The 14,372-nt window shown below is 36.8% G+C and overlaps 1 protein-coding gene across 5 annotated transcripts in view; it reads right to left on the bottom strand.

Annotated features, from left to right (window-relative positions):
* The window catches only part of LOC150106115 (uncharacterized), a 171,668-nt gene that overhangs the window by 61,423 nt on the left and 95,873 nt on the right, over positions 1-14,372 (bottom strand). For all 5 annotated transcript variants that reach the window (XM_090394488.1, XM_090394490.1, XM_090394491.1 and 2 more), the window contains one exon: positions 6,256-6,414. In XM_090394488.1, coding sequence (XP_090250614.1) covers positions 6,256-6,414 — 159 coding nt within the window. The remainder of the gene's footprint in view (positions 1-6,255; positions 6,415-14,372) is intronic.

Here is a 14,372-nt window from a genome sequence, read left to right as displayed (position 1 = left end):
GAAAAAGATTAATAAAATGCTATATCTGGTCAAGCCTTCTCTACAACAGTAAACTTGGACTCTAAATAAAGAAGAGAGAAAAAATTAGAAGCTTTCAAAATGTGGACCATCAGAGGAATGTTAAAAATATCGTGGAGAGAAAAAAATGAAAAACAAAGTTGTTTTAAAGAAAGCAAAAATGAAAAGAACATTAATGAAAATAAGTAAAGAATGAAAACTTAAATATTTCGGACATCTAACTAGATAAGATGGCATTCAGAAATTAATATTAGAAGGGAAACTAGATGGAAAAAGGGGGAGAGATAGACCCAGGAGAATGTGGTTGGAAGACATTAAGGACTGGACTGGCTTGAATTATGATAAATGTTCCAGAGCAGCAAAAGAAAGAAAAAAGTTCCATGAGATGGTTGCCAACCTCCTTCTAGGGGATGACACTTTAAGAAGCAGAAGAAGAAGCTTTTTCAATGATCATTATCAAACCATAGCTCTTTCCTTCTTCATTTAAACTCAGCACTATACTTGCTAGTTCTTCTTCATCATGTTTGATAATGACAAAATTGTCTACTATTGAGTTTTGTAACGTGAATTGAAATTCCCCTTACATTTCTCCTTTATGAGATGCACTGTTCTTTCCATAAACATGATAAAGATGTTCAGGGATATTAGATCTCTGTGTCTCGTGCCTACTGTTGTCCAGAACCATTTTCATGATACTCCACAATTTCTTACAGCAGCCTCTGCATTATCATTTATATTCTGCATTAGACATATCAGGTTCCTGTCGACCCCATAAGATTTGACCCCTGACCCCTTACGCCCTATAGTAGATAGCATAGATAGTCCCACATATAAACTGGCCCAGCATTTAGCCAAGTCACTTGCTCCCCTTACTGGCAGCTCCTCTACTTTTGTAAAAAATTCAGTCCATTTCAATTAGTTAAAAATCTTATCCTAAAAAATTCAGACATAATGGCTAGTTTTGATGTCACCTCTTTATTTACCAATGTACCACTTATAGACACTCTTGATTTAATCAAGTCTAAATTTCCCCCTGATATTTTTGAATTATTTAAATTTACTATGAATGCAGGTTACTTTACATGGGAAGGAAAATTCTACAAACAGATTAATGGCACTGCCATGGGTTCCCCCCTCTCCCCTGTTAGGAAATTTTTATATGGAACGCTTTGAAAACAAAGTACTTACTACAGCTACATATAAGCCACTAGTGTGGTTATGCTATGTAGATGATGTTTGCCATCTGGCCCCATGGACAGGACACTTTGGAGGCTTTTGTCACCTACCTAAACAGCCAACAACATCCCAAAATCCACTTCACGGTAGAAAAAGAATCGAATAACTGCTTACCATTTCTTGACACATTAATCACCAGCCTTTCAGATGGATAACTATCTCTTTCCATTTACAGAAAGCCTACACACATAGGAAGATACCTACATAAACAATCATGTCATCATCCAGTCCAACAGTATGACATTTTAAACACACTTACACACAGAGCCAGAGCCATTTGTTCTAACAATACAGCTCTGACCACAGAACTCAAATATCTGCACCATACATTCTTGGCCAATGGCTATAATCCCTACAAAATAGATAAAATACTACAGAGTCCCATTATTCTGCCCTCCCCTAATACACAAGAACACAACATGACCATTTCTATTCCTTATGGGTAGTATCTCTCATGTCAGCGGTACATTAGAAAAGATAGCCAAAGTATTGATGAAACATGGCTTTCACACCACTTTCAAATCTCATGTCAAACTAGCAACTCTGATCCACTCACCTAAGGATAAACTTCACCCTTTAGCACACCCAGGAGTGTATGAAGTTCCCTGTGACTTGGCGTATTATGGGAAAACAGAAAGATCAGTTAAGATCTGCCTGGAAGAACATGAAAAATACATTCGCTACTATTACTATGGCAAGTCAGGACTGGCAGACCATGCATTGGACACTCCTTCACACAGGATCAGATGGAAGAAAACGAATGTGATATTTAGGAGTCGTTACAGATCTTAAAGATTATTTTTTGAGTCAGCAATGGCTTTGAAGAATTCTCCCAACCTTAACAAATATGGATGCATTAATTTGCCAAAAATTTGGGAGACTGTTATCCTAAGAGAAACTCCCACATAGCTGGTTTTTTTTTTTTTTTTCATTAGAGGGTGCCAAAAATATGACTTTAGCTCTTTTGTCCATTGAAATTGTATTGTTTCACTCATTCACCATCATGTGTACAAGTGTGTACTGCTCCAATGATGCTGAGCTGAAATTCAGCAAAATATAAGCAGTAAATAAAACATCTCTTTGTTTAAAATTTTGGTGTTGTTAATACTGTTAAAAAATAAGTCATGGATTTGAGTACCTGTACTGTCCACCACTCTTTCTGATCTGTACTGTCAAATGCTTTCTGAAAGTGAGCAAACCAGGTATGAATATTTTCTCTACAATTAATATTAATATTTGGTGCACAGCACTCCAGCTTCTTTGAATCTTCTAGATTTTCTTCCATTAGTTTATTTATTTTTTCTGTTACTATTATTGTAAGTACTTCCCCATATGACTCATCAGGGTAATTGTTCTGCAGTTTTTGCTGTCCATTTTGTTTTATTTTTCTGTGGATATTAGAATTGATTCCGTCCATTCTTTTTGGTACATTCCCTTCACTGCACACAATATTATACAACCAGCAGTTCATTTATCATCACCTCACCAGCCTGTTTCAGCATCTCCCAGTAAGCACATGTTTCCTGTGGAAGTTTATGGTTCTCCAGATTTTTTACAACCTCATTCCGTACACCTATCTCATCCTCTGTGCTTGGTGGTAATATATCCCTCAATTCATCAATTAACCTCTCTTTGAACCTTAAAATCTCCCTGTCAAGAGTGCACATAATCTTCATTATTATTCATCTATATGGATCACATTATGAAGGAAATAGGAGTTAAACCTGTTATCAAAATTTGAGATGTTAATCCCAGCTCTTTGCTTCATGCAGATGATGTTATACTAATAAATAAGTCAACTACAAGTTCATGAGTCTCTGTGACTAAATTGAATAACTGTTGTAATAAATTTGGTATGAAAAAAAAACAATAAAATACCAAAGACAATGAAAATACCCCCACCCCTAAAAAAAACATTAACTGCATCCTAAATGGAGAACCTATAGAACAAAAAATTTCAGCTATTTAGGCATAATTTTTAGTGAAGATGGCAAATTAAAATATAGAAATGGACAACAAAAATATTTATATGGAATAACAGAAAGAAATTAGTCAAAACACTAAACTAGCTGTATACAAGATGGTGTTCATATCAATTTTAATTTACAAATCTGAGAGCTAAGTTAGAAATAAAACACTTGATCAAAGACTAGAGATCCCAGATATGAGATTTCTGATAAAGAATAAGGGAATGAACAGATAGTATTAAGTGCAGTATCACATTTAAAATGAGGAAAGATTGATGTTGGAAAGAGGGAAAATTGATGTTGTTAACATTCAGATATGTGTTAACAGAGCTAATCTCAGGTCACTTAAACAGAATGGAAAAGGAAAAGTTAGCAAAACAAGTGTTTGCCAGAATGTTAGGGAAAAAGACCCACAGGAAGAACAAGGTCCTGGTAGAATGATATAATAGTATATGCCTTAAAAAATAGAAATATAAGATCTGATAACAGTGAAGTCTTGATAGATAGCAGATCAATCTGGAGAACTGTTGATAGGAAGTTAGTAATTATGTAACTTTTCCATATAGTAGTACTACTGTAATATCGTGTACACTCAACTGAGAGCACATATCAGGTATTTGATTATTCTAATGATGGCATTTCCATATTTCTTATAACTCTGAGCAGTATGTTGACCACATGTGTTGTATTTATTCTGTGTTCATCAAAATTTAACTCTTTTCATCTTTTATGGTTCTGTGCTTTGGACATCATTTCTTGTTGATGGTTCTGATCATCTTGTATATACACCTCTCTTGGTCTGTATTCCCATAGTATTTATTGATATCCTTGTACTGTTCTTATAACAACTTTGATTTATCTCTTCTAACTGCCATCTTCACTTTGTTGCATCTTAATGTTCTTTTCCTTGAATTAGATTTAATGCCACTTGTGAGTTCCACATCTTTTTTTTTTTTTTTTTTAGCTTCTCTGTCTATGGGGCTGTTTCTTCTACTGCTGTCTTGATTGCAGGCGCTCTGTTTCCTCTTCCAGTTCTTTCTTGAGCACTAACCTGTACACTTTCCCTTTGATTTCCTTACTCAATGTCCATACATATCTCTCTAGCAGTCTGCTATGAAGACTGTAACGTAGCTGGTTTCTTTGTCTATACGTGTAAACTCCAGGTGATGATTTTGATATGAAGGTTACAACATTGGTTTTAACCATCATTTTGGTTTATATCAAACTAAAGTTTTACTATAACATGATAGTTGTTTCCATATTTTTTTTAAAAATTAATGCTGATCATTATATAACTATGGAAGAAAGGAGAATTGTTTGACATTGTTGGACTAATGCAGCTCATCTTGATTATAGCTCTTGATTATGAGCATCATGTCAAGCATATTCTTTGCTCTTTCAGATGACTGCCATGACCACTTTCTACACTCCTTTTGGAATGTAGAAGGGAAAAAAACCATTGGTTTTGGAACCAATGCTTTTTTTCCATATCCATATTTGCCTACTGTTCTTTCCCATGCCCCATTATCTGTTCCAATCTCATCTATTACATGAGACTGCCCCAAATTCGGGAGGCTTACATCAGCAGACCTTCAGTCCAATGGCCAAGAACACCTAGTTAGCCCGCTAGGGGCACCATCAAGACTTTTAGGAGAACAATAGCTTCAACACTTCATTCTCAGTTACTGTGTTGTTTTGCCTACGTGCACGTGTCCGTTTTAGTAAGTTCCTTTTGAAGATGGCAACATGATGTTACCGAAATATCGGAAATATTTATTAAAGTGTAATTTAATTTATACTCTTATCTATGTTGTCAACTCCTTAAGTGATTTAGTAATCTAATCTAATAATATCTTTCTAGGGTACTGATTTTAAGATGACTTCCAAGTTGCTATAAAATAGCTATTTCTTCTCCAATACTTTCTGAAGTGGGATGATTAAATCTGAACCTGTGATGTTGAATGATTTTGCTGCAAATGTCGCCATTATTATTCTTTCATTTATTGGTTTATATCCTAATAACGCCTTCTTTTCCACTTTTACGGAGAAATTCAACCTCGTCAAATCACATCACATTGGTGTCACTCCATCTTCTTCTGGTAACACATAAAGTGCAGACATTTCTAGTTCCTACTGACAACATGTTTCTTGGTAGTTTTACTCTTGCATTTCTTTTGGTAGCTGAGTTGTTAATTCGAATCGCTCAGCATATGAGGACCTTGTTTATTCAGGTGATGTCTGAGCCAGTACACTGTACTTTTCCTTCATACTTTCCTAATGCACCACATGTCAATCATGTTTTGTTTATACAGTCAGTACACCCACACTTATCTGACAAACCTTAATGGTTCATTCTGTTTGCAGCTCCCCACTATGGATATTACACTACAGTATAATATATGGTATAGTATAATATAGCAAAAGGTACTAATTGCTAGAATTACAATTGAGTGCAAACTAGAGGAACTTTTTCTAGGCTTTTTTTTTTTTTTTCAAGTGGTCCCTGAGTTAATCAATCTCTGGCATAGGAAAGCAGGGATTTTATTCTCTTTCTGGAACTCATGTTTTTCAACCTTGTAACCAAAGAAAATCAACCACAGAACTCGCAATATTTAAGAAAATAATACAGACATGATGATAAGGATAAGGACCATGAGATGATGGCAGTTGCCTGCTGTGGTATTCTCTTCCTTCATATCAATGAAGGCATTGATAGCCTTGAACTCATTATCAGCGATGAGCGAAAGTGGAGATTGCCTACCCACAAAATTTCAAGAAAGTTAGGAGTAAAAGAGCTTCTACTTATTCCTTTGGGAATAAAGAACATTAAAGGATTTATTTTTATTTATAATATTTTCTGTCATAAATCATAGAGTATCATAACATAATAAAATCATATTGTATATCAAATTTTTATTCTAAATTCCATAGTCAAGCATTTTCACCAGTTAGGAAGCTATAATTTCAATTTAGTTGTATTCACATTAGTAATACTGGGAATAAAATTTTGAGCATCCAATATTATCAGACTCACTTGAATATATTTTCTTTGGTATCCTTTATCACAAAATGAGCATTTGACAACCATGCTGGGACAATACAAATCCTTGTGTGATTCATAATCTTTGCGAGTTACTTTCACAGAGCAAAAGTCACATTCAACTTCTCTCAAATGGCACACATTATTATGATCCTAATGTAAACAAAGTAAGCATATATCAGTGCAGCTATTAAAAGTAACTGGGCATTCTCTATATTGTGATACATCATTATCATTATGTGCAGAATCAGGGAAACTAGATTTATTGGGGGGGGGGGGATATACAGACCTTAGGGAGGCAGTTGAGTGTATGAATGAGTATAATATGCCCGAGCAAATAAGGACAACAAATCAGAACAGGATAGTTAGTATAAGGCATCAATGTAGGGATGGGGCTAATGGTGGGGTCTGAAATTCATGTATACTAATGCTAAGAGTATTAGGAACAAGAAGAAAGAATTTTTGGCCATGATTGGCACTTCCAGACCACAGGTTATTGGCATTAGTGAAACATGGCTGACTGTAGATGATATAGCTAGTGGGGCTGAATGTGATGGGTATAGTGTGTTCAGGAATGACAGGGAGAATAAAATGGGGGAAGGAGTATTGTTGATGATAGCTGATGAACTGCAGCCAAGGAGAATAGAATTGAATTGCAGGATAGAGAAAAGAGCACATTTGAGGCCATTAGGTGTGAGATTGTGGCTAGCAGAACAAAATATACAATTGGGTGCTGCTATAGACTAGGTGATGGAAAAGATGGTGGAGAAAGTTTGCACAAGCAAATAGAAGAAATGAGCGGAATGAGGGTAATAATTATGGGAGATTTCAACTATGGTCACATTGATTGGAGTGAGGAGAGGACACATGGGAGGAAGGAATTGGATTTTATGCAGTTATTAAGGGATAACTATCTGCGACAGCATGTAATGGAAAATACTAGGGGTCAGAGAGTGCTTGACCTAGTAATTGCATCTGAGGATTTGGCTGTAACAAATATGACCACACTGCCACCAATTGGTGAGAGTGATCATAGGGTGTTGACTTGGGAGGTGGCTAAAGGTGTGGAATTTACAATTAAGACAGGGTACATGTGGAATTATCGGGCTGGTAAGTATGACAAGCTTAGGAGTTTGATTAGTTCAGTGCCATGGCATGTAAAACTGCAAGAGCTAGAAGTTGATAGTGCATGGGAGGCAGTTAAGAAGTGTTAGCATGAAGCAATGGCTGACTGTATACCTAGAGTCCGAATAATAAATCAAGTAGGGGTTAAATGGATGAATAACACCATTAAGCTTGAGCTGAACGGATGAATAAGACCATTTTGTTTAATTTGAGTCTTGGGTCTGGGTTAGTCCCGAGAGGGTGGAAAGAGGGGAAAATAGTTTCACTGCATAAAGGAGGTTCCAAGACTGCTGTTGTAAAAATTACCGACTGATTAGCATATCAGGAATCATTGTGAAGGTCTTGGAGAAATTAGTCAAGAAAAGAATACAGGATTGGATAGATGAAATATTATCTATCCAATATATCCCATATTGTATCCCATATGTCTCCCATAAAATATCCCATATTGTATGGGAGACAACATGGTTTTGTGAAGGGTAGATCATGCCTCAGTAATTTGCTCACATTTTATAATACAGTGGCGGCTCAACTGGATAAGGGTAATGGATTTACAGTGATTCTACTGGACCTTGCAAAGGCCTTTGACAGGATACCATATAGAACTGTAATCAGTAAAGTGGAGCAGATGGGGATGGATATAGGGTTGGTGAGATGGATAGGAGGGTGATTGATGGATAGATACCAGAGAGTGGTTTATTCAGGAGTTGAGTCCAAAAGACGGCTTGTGACTAGTGGTGTGCCGCAGGGCTCTGTTCTTGGACCACTACTTTTCAATTTGTTCATCAATGATATAGGAAAGGATCTGAGAGGAATTGTTCACTTGTTTGCTGATGATGCAAAGTTGGGTAGAGCAATTATGAGTGCACAGGATGTCAAAATTTTACATTTTGACATCCTGTGTCAAATTGTAAAATGATGATTTGAATAGTTTGGAGGACTGAGCTAGGGAAAATAGATGTCAATTTAATGTGGCAAAGTGTAAGTTTATGCATTTTGGGGTGATAAGAATAGCAGCAGTATATCACATTGGTGGAACCGTACTCCAGGAGATTGATGAGGCCAGGGATTTGGGAGTGTTGGTGGATAGGGAATTGAAGTTTAGGGGGCACATTGCAAAAGTGGCTAAATCAGCTCATCAAATCACTTGGCTTCTGAAAAATACTTTAACAAGCAGAGACAAACAAGTTATTGTTCCTCTGTATCGAGCCTTGATAAGACCCCATTTAGACTACTGTGCCCAGATATGGGTGCCAGGGTTTCTTCTTGATGGGTAGGAGGCAGAGAGGATCCAGAGACGAGTGACCAAGATGATAGCAGGTCTGTGGAATGAACCTTATGAGAACAGGTTGAAGATTTGTGTGTTGCAAAAATTGGTCGATAGTTGGAAAAAGGGTGATATGATTGAGCATTCAAATTACTGAAGGGTTTCTATAAGATTAATCCAGAAGATATTTTTGAGAATAGGACTGGTGGTGGGAGGACTAGGGGCCATACACGGAAGCTGGGCAAGAATGTGGTTAGCAGGGGTGTTAGAGCTAGATTTTTTACTTGGAGAGTGGTGAATGAGTGGAATAAGCTGCCAGAGTCTGTTGTGGGTGCTACGACCGTGAATGAATTCAAGGAGAGGTATGATAGATACAGTGTGAATGTCGAATAGTTGTTCTTGACATGATGTTAGGGCCTCCCTCGATGAGTCTGTAGACTCCTTGGAGTTGCCCGGAATAATAATAATAATAATAGTTATTGAATGGTATCTCCATAGAGTCGAAACATTCATTGAAGAAGACTTATGCTAACCATTATTCCCACAGTATCTATCATACTTCTCCTTAAACTTATTCACCATTGGGGCAATGGTGAATGACAATCCATTCATTCAAGCAAAGAACCTGATCTGTACACCCTTACTAACCACACTCTTGCACAACTTTCAGTGGTGACCCCTTGTTTTCTCTCTCTCTCTCTCTCTCCTTACTAATGCTTTGTAATATTTCTTTTGTGTCAATCTTAGAGAATCCCTTTAGCAACTTATAAGTTTGTATCATGTCCCCTCTTCTCCACCCTGTCAACTAAACTCTATAACCCACACATCTTCAGTCTATTCTTATAGGGAGCATTCGACAGACTTGTCACTAGCTTGGTCACTCATTTCTGAATCCTCTCCACAACCTCCTGATATCTTATATATTTCATATAGTGTATATATTAAATGAAAATACTAATATCTTTCTCATTACTCTGGATCATGAATTTTGAATGATGTAATTTATTACATAATCCTTGTCTTTATTTTTCCTTTTATGTGTACATAAAACAAAAAAAAGATTTTGGTGTATCTTTGCCTTCTCTATATTTATATTAAAACTGGTAATTTTATCTATTATTGAATGTTTTCATGTTTTATTTTATTATATGCTTTGGATAATATTAAAAAATTATTTGATTTGAAGATTTACATAATGATGTTTTACATTTACTATGAGATAATTGCACATTATTTGCACTGTATAAGTTACATGTAAACTGTTTAAGTATAAAGACACAGTTTATGTGTAGTTCCAAAATTAGAGTTTTTTTTTTTTTTTTTTTTTTTTTGTGTGACTGTTTCCATATGTTCTTATTGAGATATTCATGAGAACAGTCGCAGAAAAACAATCCCATTTTAGAACTTCAACTATATAAGTATAGCATGAGGTCTTCCTATTTATATAATTCTTTTTAGAATGATGCCAGATTTTTAATAAATTGAAATAAAATGCATTTGCAGAATATACTATATTATTGCTATAAACCTATTTCAGCTGGATTTATTATTATTATTATTATTATTATAAAAACCTCCATGGAGTCAAAGACTCATCGTGGGAGGTCCACTGTTATACACAGTTTATCATACTATGCCTTAAATATATTCACTGTCTCTGCACACACCACACTCTCGGGCAATGCATTCCAATCACTCACCACTCTCCATGCAAAAAACCTGCTCCTCACTCCCTTGCTCACACCCTCCTTAATACAGCTTCCAGGAATGATCTCTTGTTCACCTGCTATCCTCACCCATTCTGTGCAAAACCTCCCCGACGTTAATCTGGTAATAACCACTTAACAGCTTATAGGTCTCACTCATATCTCTCCCCCCTCCTCCTTCTATCCACCAATTTCTGCAAATTGCATTTTGTCAATCTGACTTCATACTCTACATTCCAGAGACCAGAAACCACCTTAGTCAATCGCCTCTTAACTTTTTCCAATGCAATTTCATCTTTTTGAAAACCAGGTGACCAGATCTGTGCACAGTAATCCATATGTGGCCTGATCAAAGCCTTATACAAAGGAACCATAACATCCTTACTTCTACAAGAATGTCCTCTGCATCATTCCCATTATCCGCTGTGTTGTATTCACTATTTTAGTAACATGTCCCAGAAATTTTAGATCCTTGTCTACAATCACTCCCAGATCTCTCATTTCCTCTACCTCTTCCAAGATATTCGCACCGATTGTGTACTTTACATCACATATCTGCTTGCCAAATTTCAAAACCTTACATTTTGAAACATTGAATTGACATCCCCACTTATTTACCCATTCAGACAGTGTATTCAAGTCGTCTTGCAAAGCTACAGCATCCACACTACTACTCCTGATAGCTCTGCAGAACTTTGCATCATCTGCAAACAACTGCACATCACTATTCAGACCTCTCCAGATATCATTTACATACAAATTAAACAGCAATGGACCCAAAACAGACCCTTGAGGTACACCACTAGTAACTTTCCTCTTCTGGGATATCGCTCCTCCATAGACAACTCGCTGATACCTAGCAGACAACCAATCTCCAATCCAGTGACCCAATCTACTGTTCAGCCCCATCCGTTCCAATTTAATTACCAGCTTGTCGTGTGGCAATTTAACAGACACCTTTGCAAAATCTAAATAATCCACTGTATATGCAATACCCTTATCCAATGCATTTGTCACTTTATTATAAAAAGTAAGCAGGTTGCTAAAGCACAATCTTCCTTTAGTAAATCCATGCTGACCACCAAAGAGCATTTTTCTGTTGTCAACCCAATTCTGAACTTTATTCCTAACTAACTTCACTAATACCTAGACCACAACTCCAGACACACAGACTGGTCTATAATTCAAAGCCTTACTCTTATCATCTCCCTTATGAATTGGATTTAAGGATATTTGGTAACTATCGCTGGTTCATAACCCTGGCAAAAGATAAATAACTTTTATTAAATTTCTGCTGATAATACTGAGTTTACTTATTTCAGTTAATTTTTTTTATGAGAGTGAATGATAGAATGAGTTATTTAGATTTAAGTAAAATATGTATATTTCTTTAAAGTATATATTCTCTCGGTACGGCACAATGCGTAAAACAATGGCAGCCAGAACATCTTTGTTGGGTGAATTACATTTGTTTGATTTTATCCAGTGTAGAGTTTGAGAGATGTATTCACCATGAGAAATGAAAGATTTGTGAAAGGAGAGTGAAAGTGGTGAGCGAGAGCATAGTAAGTGTTTTAAGAGCGAGTGCAGAGAGAAAGAATTATGTGATAGTAGAATAGAGAGTATTGATAAAAGACTGGAAAATGTTAATATTGAGTGATAATAATGAAAGTGAAGTGGTGGAAGGTCAGAAGAATGTACAAGGGTGGTCTGAAAAGTTCTTGGCCTAACAATGAAAAAACGTATTTATAATTTCAAAATTTTTTTTTCGACATAATCTACCTTAAGACTAATACATTTATTCCAGCGATGCTCCAGCACCATTATCCTGTCTCTATAGTGGTTCTCAGTAAGATCTGCAAAATACCCCTCTACAGCTGGAATCACCTCTTGATTCGAAGAAAAATGCTGACCAACAAGAAAGAGTTTTAGTTTGGGAAAGAGATAGAAGTCGGAGGGAGCTGAATCTGGGGAATAGGGTGGATGTTCCAACAGTTCATAGTGCAGATCTCTTAATTTTCCCATTCCCCAAAAACCTTTGTGGGCAGGTGTATTGTCCTGATAAAAGATGTTTTTTTTTTTTCCTGCAAACCAGGTCTTTTCTCACTAATTTTTTTGTCTAGTCTGGTTCAAAGATCGGAATAATATTGCCCGGTTATTGTTTTATCCTTTTCAAGATAATTAATAAACAAAATGCCTTTAGCATTCCAAAACACCAATGTCGTGACCTTTCCTTCTGATGGAACCAACTTTGTCTTCTTCGCTGCTGAACCGGCTTCTGTCCAGTTTTGACTGCTGTATGGATTCTTGAATCCAAGTCTCATCCATAGTAATAAATCATCATCATCATCATCTAATGGTGAGAGTGATCATAAGGTCTTGACCTAGGAGGTGGCTAAAGGTGTGGAATTTTTGATTAAGATTCTGATTAATATGTGGAATTACCATGCTGACAAGTATGACAAGCTTTTGGATCAGTGCCATGGCATGTATAGCTGCAAGGGCTGGATGTCGATAGAGCATGGGAAGTGGTCAAGGAGCATTTACAGGAGGTTATGGCTGATTATATACCTAGGGTCTGAATAGTAAAACAAGTACGGGTTAAATGGATGAATAACACCAATAAGCTTGAGCTGCAAAAAAAGAAACAACTGTGGAGGGAATTTAAAGAAAGAGGTGACCTGCAGGCACACGAAAACAGTTTAAAGTGCAGGCCAGAAGTGTAATGAGTGTGGTAAAAAAAGCAAAAGCAGATTATGAAAGGAAACTAGCTATGCAAGCTAAAGAGAATCCCAAACAGTTCTTTCAATATGCTGCAAGCAAAAAAAAAAAAACTGTACACGGCAAAATGATTTTAAGGAATGACGATGATAAGGAGGTCACTGAATCAGTCGATATAGTGGAGTTGCAAAATCATCCGGATGGTGACATTGAAAAAATGAAGGAACCATTAGTTTATATGGGAATTGTGATGAATGAAGTGGATGTGAATAGTCTATTACAGAATCTTAATGTCAATACATCTGTGGGATTGGATGATATACCGGCACGAGTCTTGCGTGAAGCAGCTAAAGAATTATCAGTGCCCTTGACCATGTTGTTCAATCTGAGTCTTGGGTCTGGTTTAGTCCTGATGGTGTGGAAAGAGGGGAAAATAGTTCCACTGCATAAAGGAGGATCCAAGGCTATGGTTGCAAATTACTGACCGATCAGCATATCAGGAGTCGTTGTCAAGGTCTTGGAGAAAGTAGTCAAGGGAAAATTACAGGAATGGATTGATGAAATTAAGATACTGTATGGGGGAAAGCATGGCTTTGTGAAGGGTAGATCATGCCTCAGTAATTTACTCAAGTTTTATAACACAGTGACGGCTGAACTGGATAAGGGTAATGAGTTTACAGTGATACCGCTGGACCTGGCTAGGGAATTTTACAGGATACCACATGGAATTCTAATCCGTAAACTTCAACATATGGGAATGGATATATGGTTGGTGAGATGGATAGGGGGGTGGTTGATGGAGAGATATCAAAGAGTAGTTTATTCAGGAGTAAAGTCCAAAAGATGGCCTGTGATTAGTGGTGTGTCGCAGGGTTCTGTTCTTGGACCACTGCTATTTAATTTGTTCATTAACGATATAGGGAAGGATCTAAGAGGAACAGTTCATTTGTTTGCTGATGATGCAAAGTTGGGTAGGGCAATAGTGAATGCAGAAGATGTCAAAATCTTGCAGGACGACTTGGATAGATTGGAGTTCTGGGCTAAGGTGAATAGATGTCAATTTAATGTGACAAAATGTAAGGTTATGCATTTTGGGGTGAAAAGATTAGCAGCAGTATACCACATTGGTGGAACTGTACTCCGGGAGATGAAGTTTAGGGGGCACATTGCAAAAGTAGCAAAATCAGCTCATCAACTCACTTGGTTGTTGAAAAATACCTTGACGAGCAGAGACAAGCAAGTTATTGTACCTCTGTACCGAGCCTTGACAAGACCTCATCAACTGTGCCCAG

This window comes from Typopeltis vanoorti, chromosome 6, assembly GCF_054136105.1.
Source record: "Typopeltis vanoorti isolate ZY-2024b chromosome 6, IOZ_Tvanoo_1.0, whole genome shotgun sequence".
Classification (NCBI taxonomy): domain Eukaryota; kingdom Metazoa; phylum Arthropoda; class Arachnida; order Uropygi; family Thelyphonidae; genus Typopeltis; species Typopeltis vanoorti.
Note: the sequence above shows the minus strand (reverse complement) of the source record. Positions and strands in the feature narration are given on the sequence as shown.